This window comes from Ixodes scapularis, unplaced genomic scaffold, assembly GCF_016920785.2.
Source record: "Ixodes scapularis isolate PalLabHiFi unplaced genomic scaffold, ASM1692078v2 PGA_scaffold3__209_contigs__length_174095766, whole genome shotgun sequence".
Taxonomy (NCBI): domain Eukaryota; kingdom Metazoa; phylum Arthropoda; class Arachnida; order Ixodida; family Ixodidae; genus Ixodes; species Ixodes scapularis.
In genome coordinates this window covers 94,466,762-94,486,951 of record NW_024609868.1, presented here as the reverse complement: position 1 = coordinate 94,486,951, position 20,190 = coordinate 94,466,762, and the positions used below count along the sequence as shown (strand labels likewise).

The 20,190-nt window shown below is 42.9% G+C and overlaps 1 protein-coding gene and 1 long non-coding RNA gene across 4 annotated transcripts in view; both read left to right on the top strand.

Moving 5' to 3' along the window:
* Window positions 1–7,937, top strand: part of LOC8053054 (protein vein) — a 155,278-nt gene extending 147,341 nt beyond the window's left edge. For 2 of the 3 annotated variants that reach the window (XM_029981785.4, XM_029981782.4), the window contains exons 5-8: window positions 3,838–3,896; window positions 5,300–5,464; window positions 6,376–6,414; window positions 7,842–7,937. In XM_029981785.4, the coding sequence (XP_029837645.2) occupies window positions 3,838–3,896; window positions 5,300–5,358 (118 nt within the window). In that variant the 3' untranslated portion in view covers window positions 5,359–5,464; window positions 6,376–6,414; window positions 7,842–7,937. The remainder of the gene's footprint in view (window positions 1–3,837; window positions 3,897–5,299; window positions 5,465–6,375; window positions 6,415–7,841) is intronic. The other variant, XM_029981784.4, reaches the window with a different exon arrangement.
* Window positions 7,938–10,045: 2,108 nt separating this feature from the next.
* LOC120844834 lies at window positions 10,046–17,195 on the top strand. The gene is made up of 2 exons (XR_005716491.3): window positions 10,046–10,135; window positions 13,654–17,195. It is a non-coding gene; the product is annotated as an uncharacterized LOC120844834 (long non-coding RNA).
* Window positions 17,196–20,190: the final 2,995 nt, after the last annotated feature.

Sequence of the window (20,190 nt, the reverse complement as noted above, 5' to 3'; positions counted from 1 at the left end):
CATCATCAGGCGGAAATCGAGGGACCACTTTTTTAGATGCGGTAGACACACCAGTCGCTTTCAGGCACCGTACTAGCCCTGGAAGAATTTAACTGTAAGTTTCACCTTACGATGAAGCGTAACGGGCACTACGAGCCATCTCGGCCATATCCAACGTTGTGACTTACGTGACACTCACACGTCATTGGATTGCCTCCGAAGATCATGTGACACTCGCACGGCATTGGGCATCATAACTAACACAAATTATCAAGTGATATCTACACTCCGATGGAGGGAGCTAGCAAGATAGGTTTTGCCCAGAACTTTCTTAAATGGTTTCTGGTGGAGCGCGAAACCTTAAAGTTTGGGAAGAACTGATTGAGGGTATTTGCTCAACCATATGCAATGTTTGCCAGTCAAGTGCACTTCCCACGCTGCTTGAAAGTACCGTGGCAAAGCCAGACCTAGCTGTGGCATCGGTTTCCCGGGTTTGTGGTGCCTGTGGTACAGCCTAAGGTGCCTCAATACATTTCTGTTTACGGTGATTACATCGTTTGTATACTCCGTTCACCCTTAAACTGAGACTAGAAGCTTCGCTTTCAGCGCAAGCTCGCTGTCTTCCGCAGTGCTTTGGTTGTACGTGCCTGCGGGTTCACACGTGTTAGGAAGGACAGAAAACTCGCGCTGAAGGCGGAGGAGCTTCTAGTCTGAGCTTAGTGATGAACGGAATATACTACCCGATGCCGACAGCACGCAATCACAGAGGAAATACAAAGAAATCGCCAAAAACAAAATGCCGCCATAGAACAGTCAACGCTTAGAGCGTGTGCAGGAAAACGCTCTTAAACGTTCTTCACAAAAAAAAAAAAAGGAACAAAGTGGCTTGATGCCATCACCCCAAGCAAAGCGCATATGACGGAACCCTAGCGCAGCCTCATCTGTAACAAGAAAAATGAAACAAAAATTTCTTCTGGACTCATTTGCATGCATGGAAATTAATAAAACCTGACACAGCAGCTATTCTAAAAATGTAACGGGTGCAAATTACCTTGCTCGACAACTTTTTTTTTTCACAGCAGTTATTCAAACCAAATTTGGTTATGTCGAAGTTTGATTCATGAAGGCTTTCTTAATAACTGTGCAATGGCTTCTCATTTGGTGACTAACTCTTAAATAGCTGTAATAAATTATAGAGGCTTAGAACTAATTGACTAGCTTTAGGTATTAACATCTAGAATTTGCCGTTTATTAAAGGATGATTTTCTTCATTAATGATATCACTGCATTCATTACTTGGAAAAGTAAACTAAATAGTCCTTTAGTCCTGTTTTTGTTTCCCATGTTGCCCCTTATACTAGCTGCTTCATGTAGCAACTTACAAGATTGCCTACGTGCATAATACATTTGACACTTACCTTTAAGCGAGGAAAACGTTTTTGAATTTAATTAGGAGTGACGACTTAAACCAAGGGTCTCAAACGTGCGGCCCGCCACTCACTGGGACGCGGCCCGCAGGCTACCGGCTACGAGTCCCGGTTCCCATGTCACGAGCGCTAGTGATCTAATCTCGCCAATGCATTTTGCTGGAAAAGCTCTGCTCAATTTAACGTATTCACGTAGTTTTTATTTATCTGTGTTAATTTGCCCTTTGTTTCGCATTATTATTTTTCTTTTTTCTGCTTCCCAGTTTTTGTCATGTACAACGATTCCGCTACTATAATTGGTGACAGGTCAAGGACGAAGTGGGAGCTCCTCCCACCTCTCTCCATTTCAGCAGAGCGAACGCTGGAGAGGTCGCCTCTTCTCCACGTTCGCTCTGCTAAAGTGGAAAGAGGTGGGAGGAGCTTCCACTTCGTTCGAGACCTGTCACCAACTATAGGCTGCAAGCGCGAGCTCTTTCTTGAAGGATGCATCTCGGCAGCGCGAAATCTCGATCAGCAAGAACAGCTGCCAAAGATAAAGCTAGTAGCTCAAGATTCTCGCTTTTAAAAAATGTATCACCATTAAAAATAAATATTGATTCGGTGTGTCGTAATAAAAATAGTCAGGAAAGCAAGAACTGTCAAATTAACTTATTGTTTTATGGGACATGTTGAGTTTGGGTAACTCCTGAGCGAATTGAGCAACGGGAACGACAGCGTACTTGCTCCCTTATTCCATTAAAAATGCCAGCACCTTGGCGGGGCGGTGTCATTTTATTTCTTGTCATCACATCAGGGCAGGGCATAAAGTAGTCATATAAACCATTTAAATCTAAAGACGTCGCTAGAAAAACTGTGAGCTTACAAAAAGCATAGAAAACGAGATCTCCTCTCTTTAAAACCTTTCGAAAAGCCCTCCTTATCCTCACTCCCTCCCTCCCTCCCTCCGTCCCCCCCAAACACATCTTACGTTGGCCCTCGTCCTTTTCAGAGAGGGCTATCTGGCCCCCACGCTCAAATGAGCTTGAGACCACTAAACCTTGGAAGAAAAATTAATTGCGTTAAAAGTTTCTCCAGCTCTAATGGCTATTCAATGTATATAATATTTTATCCCAAAAAGCCCTAATTCAGGTATGTGGACAGATTAAATTGTGAATGATTTTGTAAAGAGGAACCTTCAGATAGTTTTCATTCAAGGTTGGTATCTGCTGCTTGTACAAAGAAATTCCTTCTACACTGGTGTTTTTATCGACTAAAGGACATGTTTTATCTCAACCAAAGCAGAAGTTTTATGTTTAGCTGTGTTTCAAGTTAAAAAAAATATATGCACCCTTACTTTTTCATAGTATCTTGAAGGGTTGTGTATGGCACATTTGGCTCAAATGCATGGTTTGCTTGTTTTTTGTTTGATCAAGCTACCACTAAACCCCAAACGTTGGCAGCCTAAATAATGTTGCTCGTTTTCACTCCTCTGCAGGCAATTGATCATTCGGGCTAACTGTCCTTCTAACGGCATTTTGCTAGCCATTTGGCGAACTTATATGCCTACACGGTCTCCCACAATATTAAAGTTAGAGCAGGTGGAGGTGAGCTGGCGTAACTTCACAAGTTGCTTTAAACTCCTCAGCCTGGGTTACGAACATGAAGAAACCAAAGTGGAAGAAACAGGATAAGGATGACAGAAGGATGCCTTCTAATGCCCTTTTCCTCTTCCTTCCACTTTGGATTCTTCGCGTTCTTCAACCAGTCTCGGGTGTCTAAAGAATATTGATATTAAAGTAATGCTTTGGCTGCAATGTAGTAGATGTCAAAACCACAATCAAAACAATTTTTGTAGGAACTAACCTGCCCTTATACAATTACAAATTAAATATTGCAGTCCTCACATTCCCTACATAACATTAGAAAATTACTTTAAGCTGTGGAGCACACGCGTCTCATGCAACTTACGGGTTTAAAGCTTCCCGTGAATCAGAGAAACGACCCCAAGGAAAAAAATATATTCTCGATTATTTCTGTCTGAGTCAACTTCAGGCTGTTTCAGTTCATACATTATATGAAAGCATAAAAGACAAAGCACATATTCTAAACATATTGTATAACATTGTCATGACCATTGCCAGTATCTGGCAATTTGGTGTACCTCTATGGCATGATTGCAGGGGGAAAACAGTAATGAACAAAACCTTTTCTGCATTTGCAGCACTAAACATTGATATAACGCACACAAATACTTAACCGTTGTAACAAAAAAAAAATTTGCACTGTTCTGTTCTGGTACTGTCATATCAAAGTATTATTATATTGTTATCTGACACTTAATAGTTCTGGTAAAAAGCAGAACTTTGTACAATGCTGCCCTTTGCAAGCATTATTTTGTTGATATTCATGAAAAAAAGACTGATTATTGTCCTGCCATGCCTTTCCTTTCCAGATGTGCAGAAGGGTTTATTGGGCAGCGTTGTGAAAACAAGGATACGGCGTCATTGAAAAGTGAGTTCATATTCCTCTTGGCTTCTACGACTTGCAGTAGTGCACAAATGCTCACATTTATAATTGTTGATGACAGTTCATGTTGTTACTTGATCAGTATGTAAACAATAAAAAGCAAGACACTGCAAAAGTGTAAGCAGACAGGTCAAGGCAGCCCCCAAGCTTTGTCTTACCCTATAACACTCTTTGAAGCATCATTGACCGTAGCTATTATTTCTGCTGCCCCTTGAGGTTTTCACATTCACAAAGTTTGAAAAGATGAGAAAACATTACACTGTCCGAGTTACCTGGCAGAGTTTTATGATAGCAGTGATAAAAATTTGCTAACAATACATTAAGCGAGTGCAGCTGAGGATGTAAGGTTATGAAATCCGAACAGCGTTGAGTAACTGCCGCCTTTTTCTTGTTGTTGTCTTTTCCATCGCTTCACGAAAACAAAAACAAAAAAGCAGGCTCTGAAGGTGAGCAATTGTTTTGGTGATGGCTGATGTAGAATGACCCAGAAACACATCTAGGCTTTAAATGCTGTAGTCATTTTGTGTTGCTTATTACTTCATTTGCATTCTTCATTTGGATCTAGCATAGACGCTCCATCTTAAAGACGATGGGCAGAAGCAAGGCTACCAGTGACTATAAAATGTAACATATATTAATAAAGAAAATTTTAAGAACCTTGTTAGTTTTTAGATGATGAAATAGCGGGGATTGTGTTGTCTCATTTGTGGGCAACTTGAAACACACTGAGTTTAACATTACTAAACCCTTTAGCTTATCAGAACCTTTAATATTCATGAGAACAAAATCTCTTGATCAAGGTTGCAATCAAAACAAATAATGCAGAGATGTTTTCTTGAACATCTAAATTTCTGTAGGGCATCTATAGATTATATAAAAATAAAATAAAGTGCTTAAATCAGCAAACCCATCAAAGGAGGATTAAAAAACGCAAAGGTCCCTTTAAGCGACTCGTAGAATTTCACCAGTTGTAGTCAAAATAAAAAATATTAAGAAAAAACTGTCAAAACAACAATTAAGGAAAACTTGCAATACCCTTTATGAGTTCTGTTGTCAACAGTGCAATTTATGAAGGGCATACACCACAAGGGATAAAACTACCTTCTGGTAAAACTTATATTTGGGCCACAAAAACTCACAAGATTTTAGAAGAACTAGCAAATCTGGAAGATGCCTTCAGGCAAGACTGTCCTTTCCTCTGATTTATGCAGCTGATTTATGCAAATTGCTTCAAGACCAGATTGGCATTAAAGATGCCCTGCAAGTCAGGACCACTGCAGTAGCTGGTGCCTTGCTTCTGTTATTTGGGTACTCTGTTAAGGATAGACTTTGCCGTTGTAGTGTGTCAGAGTTCCCTGTGTGCCTGACTGTGGTCACCTTTTCCCCAGCAGCGCCCCCTGAATTCGATACGACGATCCAAATGATGCAGTCCTACTGGATCCGATAGGCGTCAACAGCTCTAGAGACTATTTATAGGAGACGATATGTGTACATAGCCTATTTAAAAGACACTGGAGAACGACAGCCAACGAAAAATCAAAACGCTTCGAAACGTATGTTGCTTTTTGTTTTGTTGCATTGCCTTTGCCTTGCTTTTCTTCTTTTGCTATGTTCCTTTTTCTTTGCTTAGATCTCTTACTTTACTATTTTGTTTAAAATTTTTCCACTTGCGCTACGCTCCTTCTGACCAAATGCAACTGCAGCACTGATGATGAAATTCAGGGTTTAATAAAGCTGCATATCTGAAGGACTAAATACAAGGTGGGCATCTCCCTTAAAAGAAAAAAACAATTTCGAGCAGAGACCACTTTGCATTAGTTGGCAAGATAAACTAGTATATGCACCAGTTAAAAACTGAGTTTATATTCATTTCCGGGTGTGTTTGATATCATAGGCAGGGGTGCACATTGTTAATGATAATTTCAAATTGATATATATAAACCTAAATTTTAGGACTTTGGGGATATACCCACCTTGCGCCCATACCTTGAATTATCTAGAATTTCAAGGTACATTAAGCAGGGCATAAACAAGATTAGAGATCCAGACATACCCAAAAGAACTGGTCAATGCCTTAGCAGCACTTTATGGAACCGCTACTGTTGATGTTATAATAGTTGACTTGAGTCTAGAAAAAATGACCATTAAACTAAAGATGGCCACGTTTCTCTGAATTTTGTACTTATTCTATTAATGGCTTAGCAGGCTTGAGTCTACAGCTTCCAGGGAATTAGTAATTGTTTGTGCCGAAAATAAATCCTGTCCAGCAGTTTCAAACATACCTCTTGAGCCTACAAGAATTGTCACTTCAACCAGCAGAGCACTGCCCCTTATGCAATGTCGTGTTGATGTGTCGTATGTCTAGAAGTGAGCTTGAGTAAACATGTGATTGTGGCTTTGTTTGTGAGCGTACAACGCTAATTGTGCTTTCTTGTTCTGTCCCCCACTCTGTCGCTCTGCAAAGGAACAGACACGGAAGCGCTGATTGAACTGTGAATGCCGTGTAAGTCTCAAATTGGATTCACAGCTGCATGAGTTACAATGCCTCAGTACATGTTCCAGAATTTAGTCTGGGCGTTGCCTGGTTGCCTTGTGCACGGTGTTTCTCTAAACTTGAATCTAATTGTCGTGCGAAAAATAAGAATCGGAACGAAAATGGGTTGATGCGATTACAGTTTCTGCCAAAGGACACATTAAAAAAAATTAGTGTTTGGTATTATCAGGTCATTAATTACTTTTCAGTAATTCAAGTTTTAATTATTAATTTTAAGGGTATGGTTTCAGCTAAAAATTGACACGAATATTCAAAAAATACTAAATTCCCTTGCATTAGAAAGATGTAAAGCATGCGCAGCATTTTACGCCATTCTGAAGAAATGGTCAATTTCAATGCGTTTCTAGATTTTGATTTCTTATTGGAGCACATCTCCTGGCAGCAATCACGCTCCCTGTGACCAAAATGCACAACATGCATGCAACGCCACGCATCGCATGTGGAGATGGGTCTTCACACTGGCACCGACGACAAAAAGTCAAACCTCATGTGGCAATCCAAAGGCCTTCTTAAGTAGCCTCTTCTACGTGACTAGATTGTAATGTGGGTGGATTTAGTAGTTTTCTATGATTCACATCAAATTTCTAATTGAAACCACACCTTTAAGATCAATAATTAAAATTTTAATTACTGCAAAGTAATTAATTACCTTAGTTATACGTGGCTTGCACATGACCTCCAAAGAAAAGGGGAAGAAGGAGCTCCACTCTTATCAGGATCCTTCTTTGTGCCTCCCGGATTCGCACAGACGTCACTGTTCTCCTCCCAGAAGATTATAGAAGATTAACTCGTCACTCAAAATTCTTACAAAAGCAGCTTCCCTCTCCTCCTTTTACATGGTGGTCAAAAGTATGCGATGCGACGTCAGTGCAAGGAACCTATACTGAACGCTAATAATATTTGTTGATAGGCCCTTCGGCAGAAACCACTAAAGGCATCAACCTTTTATTTTGTACAGTGCATATTTTATGATGGAAAGATTTGGCTCACATTTCAAGAAACTCCCTGCAGCAGCTAGCAGTAGAATGCAAACAATGTATTAACAAATTTGAAGAGGCAATATGACACCCACTACCCACCTCTTCCCATGTCCCAGCATAAAAAGATGGAAGATATGAATGCTGGAATTTGAAGGAATAATGTTCCATGCGTGCCAGTGTAGTTTTGGAAACAAGCAGCACACGAGTCAACACTGCCAATCTTGACAATGGTTTCTCTTGGAGACCCTGACAACTTGCCCTGCTAACAGCCTTGTTGTAAAAAGCAATCCAAGAAATCATCCTTCTCACAAAGGTTGTGAAGTTGAACACTGCATCGGTTTAAAGTGTTTCCCAAGGGACTGTCTTTGGACCTTCCATTTGGCACTCTCTTTGCAGCTTCGAGGATGGAGAGTCATGCTTACATAGTATTTGTGGCCATCCTGGGGATGCTGTTCCTCCTGGAAAACTGCCTCCTAGTTTCCTGGATTGCCAAAAGGCAAGTAGACATCCTTTCTGGTGCCCTAATCAGATAGTTTCCAGGACATGTCTGGTTTTTCAATTGGTTTGCATTGTAATTAAATAGCTTCAGTGATGGAAGCGGCATTTGACATTTTGCAGCAGGTTCTGTAGCAGACAAAATATTGATTTGGAGCAGCCACTGTCGCTTTTGGAGAAGATGCTGACATCTGATCGAATATCACTTTAATATAAAGAAGCAATTGCATTGCTAAATCAGTTCATCTATGATAGTGATTGAGGTTTTCTCTTTGGTACTAGAGCATATTACTCATAATCTTTTGTAATAAGAATATATAAGGCACAAAAGAAACAGAGAGCCTTCTTTCTTGAAGTAAGGCTCTGGTCAGAGTAGGTTCTATTTACAATGGGAATGAAAAAATACGATTGAAAATGAATCATAGCACAACACTTCAGTTGGAAGGAAGCCTCTCCCCTCTACTTTACACTCGGTAGTTCATTTAGCTTGTGAATATAATTTCTGTTAAATGCCAGCAAAAACAGCATGTCTGCTAGCATGCATCTTTTCAACAAAGCTCCTAAGTTTTATGAACCTACCAAACTCAACCCTTAGATCATAAACCATATAAACAACCACCTACAAATATTATAAAAGCCGACACTTTTGCTTTAAAGGTGTTTAAATCACAAGTTTAAAGGTTTAAAGGCTCCTTAGCAATGCTAGAGTTTAGTCAAAGTTTGCTGCTCTCACAATCGACAGCTGCATGCAAACTGCATTGACTACCGTATTTATTAGAATATAGACCCATGTATTTTTCGGTGCAGCTTTTTTTTTTTTTTTTCAAATGGGAGATTAAGTTACAATCAAGATCAAAGAAGGTCGACCTGTAATAATACTAGGCATCATTTCCTTGCTTATCATGCTAACCAAAAAGTTCCCCAATGTCAGCTGCTGCTCTTAGCACTCCGGTGCAAAGCGGTGACGCTCAACGCGCATGCGCTGGTGAGAGGCGGAAAAGGTTGACGTGAGCGGCGTAAATGTTATGCCAATACACTGCAACCGCAGCACAGAGGCATGAGGCAGACATGGTAATCAAGGGATCTCGCCAGAACTGCAAGACCCTGCAGGTTCTGTCATATTGCAAAGGCCTAGCCGTCATCCTACTATTTTGCAAAGTTTGCATGCAACTTTAAGCTCCTGACATTGCCAACATCGTCCAGAAATTTAGATGGTGTTGGGAATTAATCGGTCAGCACAGTTAATGAGCAATCTCTGTACTTCGTTTCACCTTAATGGGACCAATGAACAGCATCAAATCCCGACACCATGGCGTTCGCCACTTGCCTGTACATGTTCTTTCATCGGCAGAACCAGTCAAGGGCGGCGAATATGATATCTTGTGACTTGTGCTTTTAGTATGTTTGTGGTAGATGTGTTCAAGCTTTCGACTGTGACCTAAAATGAAACAAACTATACGAGGAGTAGATGCTGCGAAATAGATATTTGAACCATTTTCCTTTCCTCCCAATTCTCTGAATATTAGAATCTATCAATAATAAAATATTTTTATTTTTTTGCTTTGTTCAAGCACATTTTAACGCAAGTTTGGCGCAATTCTTAGAAAAAATGGCACTTCGGTAAAAGATGTAGCAAACTTGTGTTCGTGGCACAAGTGGTGCAGCACTTCCATCACTGTAGCTTTTAAATAATTATTCAAGCTTGGTTGTTCTTGACAGCGTCCTTTGATTGAGAAAAATGAAATAGATGTACAAAATGAAAATCTCGTGAGGCATTTATATTGTCTGTTTCCTATCTTTTCCTCAGTCTTTGGTTTTGTACAGTGAACCTATATAGCCTGCCTAGCTTGTCACTTTAAATTCAATACTTCCGTTGTGTTGCGGTACAAGACAGCAGAGCTTCAGTATACCTGAATCTTGTTTCTATTCATCTGCTGCCTGCAGACCTCTGATAGAGGCCTTTAGTTAGTAACACTTCATGGAATCTTGATAACTTGCAGAATGCTGCAATTGACAATTCGATTCACATTCCCACTTCTGTTACATGAGCTGTTAAAAATGGCTAAAAGCTTATTTTCCCATTTATGTTTGTTTTTTGCAGGCGCATCAATAGGGAACCGAAAAATGCCAGACAGCGGGCAACGTCTGCGCAGAATTCTGGCCGCGCACACAAGACTGGTGTGGATTTAGCATTGGTAAGGTGGATAGAACAATAGACCTGTTCCAAAACCGACGCGCCCCATCGCGGCGAAATACCACGCAGTGCACTCTGGGAACTAGTTGGCCACTCAGTTTCGGTTTCGACTGAGCAGCTTCATATCATGCTATCACGCCGCGACCGAACGCGCTGCTTGCGTTTTCAATTATCTGACTTTTGGTGAATGTACACTACACTCATTCTCGAGCAATACAAAACGAAGACCGGGTCACTTTCCTTGGTTCCCGAAACTCCGGCTATTCTGCATGCGTATGCAAATGTAGTAAGACGTGGCTTAGTCACCTCACCCCACGAGTGCATCTTTGAGCTGAATGTCAGTAATCCCATCTAGTACCAGTCAACTACAACTGAAATTTAGTCACCTTGAGGCCTACACGTATTTTGTTTGCCAAACGTCCGCTACTTGTTACTTCATTGGGAGAAAAGCAAGCCACATTCTCACAGGGGTCTCAAAGCTGAGCCCAGCGTTGGCGCATGAACTTTTACAGGAACGCAATAAATTCGACTTCACTACTGCACAAAAGTTACTGTGATGTCTTCCTCATGTCATCATATATCTCCCACTCAAATTTTATGCTGATAGAAGATTAAGTTTTCGCAAACGCTGAGATCAGCTAGCTACGACGGAGGCCCTAACAAGCGACCCCTACTCCTCGCCTTTTTGGACGAGCTTTTACTGACGCCCAAGATCTGTGCCTGAACGGTGTGTCTGAAATTATCTCGGCATACTCAGTCAGGAAGAAAACAAACACATAATACATATGATGGCCATTAGCAACCGTCAAACGCGCTTTGAATTTGTTCGTTTGGCGCACCCGTCCGGCGCACTTCCGCCAAACGGTGCGGCATTCTTCACACAAGTGCTCGACTTTTGCTCTCTTTAAACGGTTTGTATGTGCAAATGTGCCTATGTGACTGCAGGATAACTTTATGCGCATACGCGGTGTTGAATAGTAGTGGAATGCAAGCGGGTGGGGACTTCAGTTCGTGCAGTGCTGCAGGGCAGTACGGATAAGAGATGAGAAGTGTACTCCGAGTTTTACCTCGCGTACTCAGGCGTATTAAAAAAAAAGTAATTGCAAAAAGTTATATTTTGTCTATGGACGCACAAATCAAACAAACTTCCTGATCAACAACACTAATGTAAAGACGGGAGCTCGATGTATGCATACTTATTGCTTGCTACAGCTTGTTGATTCGTACACAAGCAAGATCCCCGAGCTTCGCAGCGTCGAGATTCCCAGCACTGGCTCATCCGCATACCTCGAAACGCCAACAGAAATGCTCAAGTACAAAATGACAACAAGCATGCGTTAAGACAAGCTATACGTCTCGGGCTTGTGCTAAAGCTTCGAGGTCTGGCCATTTAGGTTAGTTTAGAGACCACAAATGACGCCTTTGGGGACAGAAAACATGAGATAACGGCCGTTTATAGTCCACGCTCTGTGTATAATCTCTTGTCGACGTGTCGATCAAAACCGAAACCATGCCACTCTCCTCCCTGGCCAACTAGTTCCCAGAGTGCAACGCGCGCCGTGTTGCATGCAGGGATTTATGAAAGTAGTCTATTGACAAACAAGGACATGTTATCCAGGATTCAGAATGTGAATGGTCACGGTTAAAAGAAAAGTGAATGATGGAGCTGGGATTCAACAATTCCTATAAAAGAACCATTTCCCTGCAAAAGAGGAGTGGAAGAGGCTGGAAAGAAAGGGATTAGTGTCTGACTCAATGCAAACCCTTTGCTTGACACAACATTCGTCCAGCCACCGGTGAATCATTTGGCTCCAAAGGAAAGGCAAAATCAGTGAAGGCCATGCCGAGCATTCGCTCCAGCACGTCAAGCGCCTTCACGATTGGTTTATGGCTGCTTAGCATGGACCAGTGCCCTTGTTTTTCTGTCCTTCTCAGCCTCTTTTGTGGAGGAAACACACCTTTACTTCAAGTGGGAGGGAGTAAGGGTCACTGCCCTTCTTATGTAGAAGTGGAGTACTCAAGCAAATAATTTGTGGAGTACTACCAGAATCTGTGAAGAATACATATTAGTTAAGGCTGGCTGATTCAAACATTTGCATTCGAGTTTGCCCAGGAGTGTTGGGTTTCCTTGTAACAACTTACGAGAGAACACACTGGGACACTGACGCCATCTTGCAAGCTGGCACACTTCTGTTTTGTGTATTGCTTCACTGAAGGAGTTGTAGTATTTGCGAAATCAAATATATGCCTTGTCAATGAGGAAAAAATCACTTATAACATTGTCAGAATTGATTCAAGCCCAGGGTAAAAAAAATGATACATAGAAAACTATAAAAATATATATGAGGATGACAGGGTGGCCAGTTCTGCTCATTATAAGAGGATTTGGGCTTCTTTTTTCACCAAGTCGCTGGTAGAGTTTTCCAGTCGCTTGTCGCGTTTTTTGGGCTTATTCGCGTTTTTCCCGAAAATTTTGGTATTTTATTGCTCTTCACGCTCATTGACAGCGCGTTTGTCGTAAAAACGCGATAAACCGCATGACCGTTTGGTGCCGCGGTTAGGTGGCGCAAACTACTGTCCGTCACAAAGGACAAAACATTTACTATCTATTCACAAATGTTTTGGCGCCTTGCCCATCTTGCCAGTCGGCAGTCGCGGTCGTCGTGCCTATTTGCCATTGTATTTTGCGCAAAATGGCTTCGAAGTTGTCGAAGTATGGCAAAAGATATTTTAAAGAGTGGTAAAAGAAAACACTGCTTGAGGACTGGCTGCGACCAGTCACCGGAGACGATAAAGAAGCAGCGTGAACGTGCGAGATCAGCGCTCATCATGCCAATTTCGTTCAGCACTTGGCAAAAAAAAAAACAAAAAAACACGAGGAACTCTTGGCTACTTTACAGTGCACGTTTGAGTACCATGGGCTTCACCAAGTCGTTGCCTCCAAGAACGATACCAGAACTGGAGCTCCAGCTGGCATGTTATATGGAGGCTCAAAAGCATGTTACTCAGCGTGCCATGGCACTATACGGCGGAAACGAACATGGCACGCTGACTTCGTGCGACTTCGTGTTTAAATGAGTTCGCCTTCCTATTTGAGCCAGTTCTCGTTATCATTTTATTATTAATAAACTTTTTTCAAGAGTGTGTACATTTATTGAACTTCCGCTTGTTTTGGGCTTCTTCACGAAGGTCACGTTGCTTTTTTTTTTTGGGCTTGGTTGGGGACGACTATTTGCTTATTCGCTCGGCCGCACCTGGCCACCCTGGAGGATGAGAATAATTCCAGAGCTGCCTGGTAGGTAAAGCCAGCTTGCAAGTGTCTTCCCTCATCGTAAGCGGCTACCGGGTAATGCAATGCACTCAGGCATGCTCGCTCGCAAATGTGTGAACCAGCCTCTAGAGCCCTAATAAAAGGAAGTCCAAAACCTCTTTGTTGCACCATTACCATTCGCAACTCACTGGAAAAAATATTTTACTATTTTAATAATGACAGTGACATTCACATCTTCCCCATTACAGACTGGACCTGCATCAGCTGCAGGGAGTAACGGAGCCCATCAGGGAGAAAATCTGAGCGCTCTCGTGCAGCTCGACAAAGTGTGTCCTCGCTCGAGCAACAAACGTGATGTGAGATTGAGCAGAGGAAGTGCAGAGGAAGCCTGCAAGGGCCAAGAGGCACTCACGCAGTCGCTGCTAAAATCAACACGGCCATCAGCAGAGCATTCCAGTGCAGCAACGTTGCGGCAATCCAGAAAACGGGACCCCAACCTCTTCGGTGACAGCGACGCAGATGGCACTTTCGACAGGGAGCTAGAACGGCGCGTGCGTGACGTCGTCGCCGACGTTTGGGACGCCTTTCGTCGCCCGGTACCAAAGAAATAACTGTGCAGTGCGTCTCGCACGTCACTACGTCTCGTCGTCGTGTTGTTTCCCGACCAGACATCGTTGACGAAACCCCGAGTCCTGCTCTTCGAAATGTGCATAGTTTCCAGGGAGACCCCAGAGATGGCCACACCACAATAACAACTCTAGACAAAAACAAAAAGTGCTTCAGTGGATTTTTTTGTCGATTCATGCCATTCCTGCATTTATTATTGTTGATCGTGCGTGTTTGTATGTGTTTTTGTGCGTGCATGCATGTGACGATGGGCAACTCGAAGGTTTGGAAGCTGCGAACGAGATTGGCCCTGGTGGTGCTTTTCTGCACATCGTGCAGGAGTTGTAGTTTATTCTGGGACGGTGCCGACACTGCGTCGCCCCACAAACTGTTAGGTGATGTGGATGACGGCGAGGGTAATTTATTTTAGATAAAACGTGTCCGGGAAAACGAAGGAGACGACGTAGACGACGTAGAATGTCAAACGATTTGGAACCATGCCACATTCTATTCTGCATAGTCTTTACCTCAGCGACCATACGATCAGGTGCGACGTCTGGAAAAGTGGAACAACGAGTCACATATTTTAGCTTCTGCTATGGTGGGCGCAGACCTGTGCCATACCACATGTTGTCTGCTCCAGCTGTGTTGTGATTTTTCTCGTTAATTTATGAGTGCGGCATGCACAACAGTGCTGCAAGTACTACCCGCCTGCCATGTGAACGCTGTTACGAGTCTTATTTATTACTAGGTGGCCTTGTAGCACCCACTGACGACCACCATGCATCAACCTTCTGTTTTGTCTTAGAGGTTAGCTGATATTCAACCAAGTACTGTGACAAGCTCTTGGCAGTTTCACACTCTGGCAATCGGCCAGCACATCGGCATCTTCGCGTAGTAATTGTAACAAAATATTAAAACTCCCAATTTCATCTGAACGTTTAAGAGTACCAATAGTTGCATGGAGCAGCTTTGCAGTGATGTCTTAGCAACCATGATTGTACTCAAGGCATGAGGAAAAATCACAATTATTGGAAAATGGCACATTCATAGCTGGTACTCGAAAGGGTGTGTGCCGAGAGCTTCTGCCAAACTGGCTACAAGATGTTTGCGGTCTTCTGGTAGTGACGTGTAATATCATCTCAAGTTGGTTATTGGCAGAGGATTACCCCAAAACAATTTCTTGGAATCTTACATAGTTTTTGCCTATAAAATGTTCAATGGAAAGTATAAATCCTGGCAAACATTTTGAGAACTGGGCTAAATCACAGCTATTTGGACAAGTTTTATAAAAGGCACTATATGAAGATCATTGGACATATATCAAGCAGTAAGCTATTCCTCCAACCAAATCAGATAGACAGCATGTTCACCTTCTGATACGTTAGCGTGGATGTACTAAGGCCCATAACAGGCTTCGTTTCTTTCAGAAAAGCCTAAAATCATCGAGAGGAAAAAGCTATGTGCAGTTAATGCTGAAAAACAACAGATATAACTGGAAATGGGCCAAGGAAATAAGTGCCCAAGTAACACAACAGGTAGTCGCAATTCATAGCATAATCGCAACTCGACCTTGATCTCACGTTCCTCTCGATGTCTATGTCCGCATACTTCTGCAAAAAGCTCCACAGCTGGCCAGCCTTTCATGTGCAGAGCTTGCGGTGTTTGTGTTAAAGTCACGCTTCACAGTCCTGCCTTGCGAGTCTTCGTAACTGCATCGCAGCCGCTTCACCTTCTCAAGACGTGCGTTCAGGCAGGCAGTATTTCTTTCCATGTCTCGCACTAATAATGTGCGTGGAAAAAGCCACACTTAACATGGGAGTTTTCATGAGAGTCGTGTTTAATATACTAGGTTCTTCTACTGCCTTCAATGTTTTTTTCCCTTTCAATTTTTGTGTGATTCATTGCATCTGTGTGGATCTGTAATGAAGGGTGAAAACAAAATTCAGAAAGCACATTTTTCTTGTAATTAACAACAGGCCGCTGCCAGTGCGAATTTCAAGAGGATGTATATATAGGTTGACAACAATTTGTTTCTGTGTATATATATATTTCTTTTTCCCATCAGATTTGTGTTGTTGTCGCGCTAGAAGTGAAAAAGGTGACTGAGAAACGTGTGCACTGTCAGGGACAAAGATAGCTACCAGGAGTATTTTCAGGAGGGCTGCAAAGCATGACAAGGTGCCAGGCAGCCGGTTGCACACATCAATCTGTGCTGCATGCCATTTTTTTCTTTTAAACCCTAGAACTTGCTTTTTTAATTGTACTATACCTGTTAGGGCAGCCCACACAACCATTGTGGACAAACATTTACAAAGCTTGAGTACTGTTAACAACAGGCCTTTAAATTACTACAGTATAGTTAACACATGCTGGGCACAAATCTGAGCAATTGTCAACTTGCCAGCTAAGCATTTCACTGCCTTCAGAAACAGGTTTTGTGCTTTGATCTACACACTTTTGTAAGGTTTTAACGACAATCTAAAGTATGTTGCAATTCTGCCAGGGTGGCTTTGATACGTGAGAATGGGTATCCTCACCCCAAATATCCCACGTCTTGCCACGATTTATAAACGATGCACTGAAGATCGCCAAGCGAGTGTGACAGTATATCCGTTTTTCTATTTGAACTAAAGTTGCATGTTTAGTGCGCGACAAATTAAAAAAAAAAAATTTTTCTGGTGGGCAGCGGCGACATTTAAGGCTGTACTTGTGCACTCAGGGAGCAGATGCGAACCACACACTGCCTATTCTAGGTGAGAGGCATGCCAAAATGTTTAGAATGCCACAAGATCACTAAAATATGGCACAGTGCAGTCTTAAGTTTAGACTGCATCGCTGGTGCTACAACATTTTTCTATTGGTTCCAACCTCTCATGTAGTGATCTAATCCACGATGTACAAGATCGCATGACATGTTTGATGCGAGCGCAGTTTGTGATGCTTCGATGTGCTTGTGTCGCAAACTCAGTCTTACACACAGAAAGTAAAACATTAATAATTTGCCTAAAAAGTGGCTCCGCAGTGGTTTTTTTTTTCTTTTTACATTGAAGTTGCCTGTTGTTCATTTGTGCACTTGTTACGATGAAACAAAGTCTCATTCACTTGAACTGTGTGCCATATGTTTCATAGCACATTCTGATGCATTTTATTTATTAAATAAAAGCCGGTTACGTCGAGAAGACCCACTTTCTTCAGTCTGGATGATCACATCTGAAGTCGCCCAAGAACTGTGCTTGAATTATTTACACCTTTAACCATTGCCTCATAATGCCAAGGTGCCCATTTGCTAATAGACCGAACTTGCCAGCCAGTTCTGTTATGCCACCGTTGGCGCAACGCACCGAGAGAACTTTACACTTTGTGCACACATGGCAACCTCGCTTCGGGTCTATGTGAGCAGCACGAGACGGCACAAGCTGTTTTGTGCACTGCCGCCTGCCTTGTGTGGACTAAAGGTATGGCGGCGTCACATGTGCGTGGAATGCTTAGTGAGATCGGTCTATTACGTTCTACTTTCACTGGCACTATTAAACTTTGATATAATGATTGTAAGGTGAAATGCTCAGGAGAGAACGCTTGCTACGTAAATATTTTCCGCCTTGGGGACTTAGCCTGAAAAAATCTGTAATCAAATCACTAACTGATGCTGACATCACCCTTGCGGTGGTTGTGATCAAGGCTGATGGCAATTGTTAACATCCGTTTGCAATACTGGCTGCAAGCTCCTGGTTGGCTCGGTCAGTAGAGTGTTCTGCCAGTCTTGAAGAGGTGCCGGGATCAAATCCTGGACTAGGTGGATTTTTTCAGCAGCCGCCAGTCGCCTAGAGTGCGTGAGTTGCACTCCATTTCAGGGGGAAGTCAATTTATTCTTACTACTAAGCTTAGTTCTGAAATAACGCTTAGGGTTTTCGACCTTCCTGGTGATGTTGCATGTTTGCTGCAGGCTGTTCTACCAAGCGGGACAGAAAGTGCCTCATATACTTTGCAGCAAATCAAGGCACAGCTAAACTGGATTCGCACACTTTTTTTTTTTTTTTTTTTAAATACAGCCTTTTCTGTCACAAGAGAAAGCATGTGCATATCTCTGCATGGGGGTGCAGGTACCCTACTATTCTTGCAGCTCCACCCTGCTAACCCTGCTGCTCAGAGGTGCCTGTTTCTCGTGGCCCAATGGTGTATTGCTGTGTCCCAAATTGCACGTCAACATCGGGGAAGACTTCTGGAAAGTCTTTCCACCAGCTGCCCAGCGATGAATCCCTAAGCACAACGTGAAAAAAGAAGATACCAAGGAAGAACCTTGTTGTCAACAAGTACCCATCTATGGTGTGTGCATAAGGTCCTCCATTCCCGTAGGAGAGCATTTAGCAGATGACTGCTTTAATTGGCAATCAAACGAATAAACGAGAGAATGCTCATACACTACGATTTTTGAGCCGGGGCATTAATTCAAGGACAGTCAGCATTCGGGTCTTTGAGCAGCGCTGTAATTATCCTTTTTCCAGCGATCCTCGGAGTTCACACTCAAAATTAGAGTTCTTCGCCAGTCACCGAGAATCTAGCAGTACCTTATGTGCATGTCGCATTTCCAGCACAATGTAAGAAATAGGGCATAGCAGGCTCCGCGATAGTTTCCAAACAATCTATGTGTTTGCTTCTTCTTTGTCGGCTTCTCCAGTTTGCTTTGACCTGAGCTTATACTCGTGGATATTTTTCTGTGGCACTTCCAAAGAGGGGAAGAGAGCACACATCCACAGCTTTGATCAGCACTCAAAGCGCACTCCCGTAGTACCTTAAATTGCAGTCGCACTGTGGCACAGTCAGGCAGGTAGCAAGGGAGGGGGGAGGGGGGCATGGGGCTCGCCCTTTACCCCCAAAAAATCTTCCATTTTGCTGGGGCCACCTCTCCCCCTCCCCTCATACAGCATTTTGTCATTAGCGGGCACCCCCCCCCCCTCCTCCCCGAATCAAAATCCTGGCTACGTGCCTGGGCGACGCTCCCGGCTGCCCAGTGGCGCTTAGAGCCTATTATGTGCCAGTGCTGCTCTAGAAACATAGGTGTTATAAAGCCTCACTGAATAGGCCGTAAGACAGCGAGCGCTTATCCAGTCCCGCTGTGGTCAAGGAAAGCCAATGCCTGCAGGCAACACTGGTCCTGCACAACAATATGGAATTTGCGACATTACTAACGTTCCTTATTTGGTGGCTCTAGTTACAATGAACAGTGCGTTCAACTAGTATTAAATAGAAGTGCACCTGGAGAAACCATGCGTCATCTGGTGGCACAGACTGGCGGCTCGTGCCGCTGTTAAGTAGGGGGGAAATGAAAAAAAAGAACAAACAAACAGAATTGCCAAGATGTTCACAACCGCTGAACAAAACACCATACAGCAGATGTATTGAAAAAAGACGGCCAAACTCCTGCTGCAATTTGCACCATCAAATCCAGGATGCTAAAAGCACTCTAGTTGTAATCAAACGCTGCATAGGGAGGGGAAAGAAATTAAGCTGAAGCCAATAGAAAAACACTACGTAAAATACCGGGCACGCGTCCATTTAAAATTTAGAGATAATCGTGAAAAAATAGAGGATGGGCACTTGTCCAGTCATCATTTTTACATATAAGCGTACTGCGCACATTTCCTCAGATCTTACAAATATGGGTGTGGGCGCACAATGTGGAATGGGCGGATGCGCGGTACTCTACGATAGGCCATGCAACTTGTATCAAGTGGTGGGACAGTCTCTGTAAGAGCAGCTCCATTCTGTCCAGCATCATTATTTTCATCATTAGAAGGCGGTGATATCAGTTTTCGCCAAGCTTTTTACAGCAGAGCTGTTAAGGGCTAGTTTCCCAAGGATCGTGTCCCCCGCAAAGAAATGTCGACACAAAACTCTGGTTGCCGCCGTCGCTCATAGATGGAGCAACCTTTCGAGCCTTTCCACTCCGGCTTGCCGACTTGCGGCCGGCCATTACTTCATTCCCACCATAGTACAGCTCCGCTGGTCTTCCTTGTTCACCTAAGTGGAAAGGCTAAAAGTTTATATTTGTGCATGACATATAAGAGCCCAGCTACCCAAAACAAAATTTGCGGTTCAAAATTTGGTTCTTTTCCTCCCAAAATCCGCCGATTGAGAACTTGCCGGTTTGAGTCGTGTTCACTCTTCTCCGCGGTCCC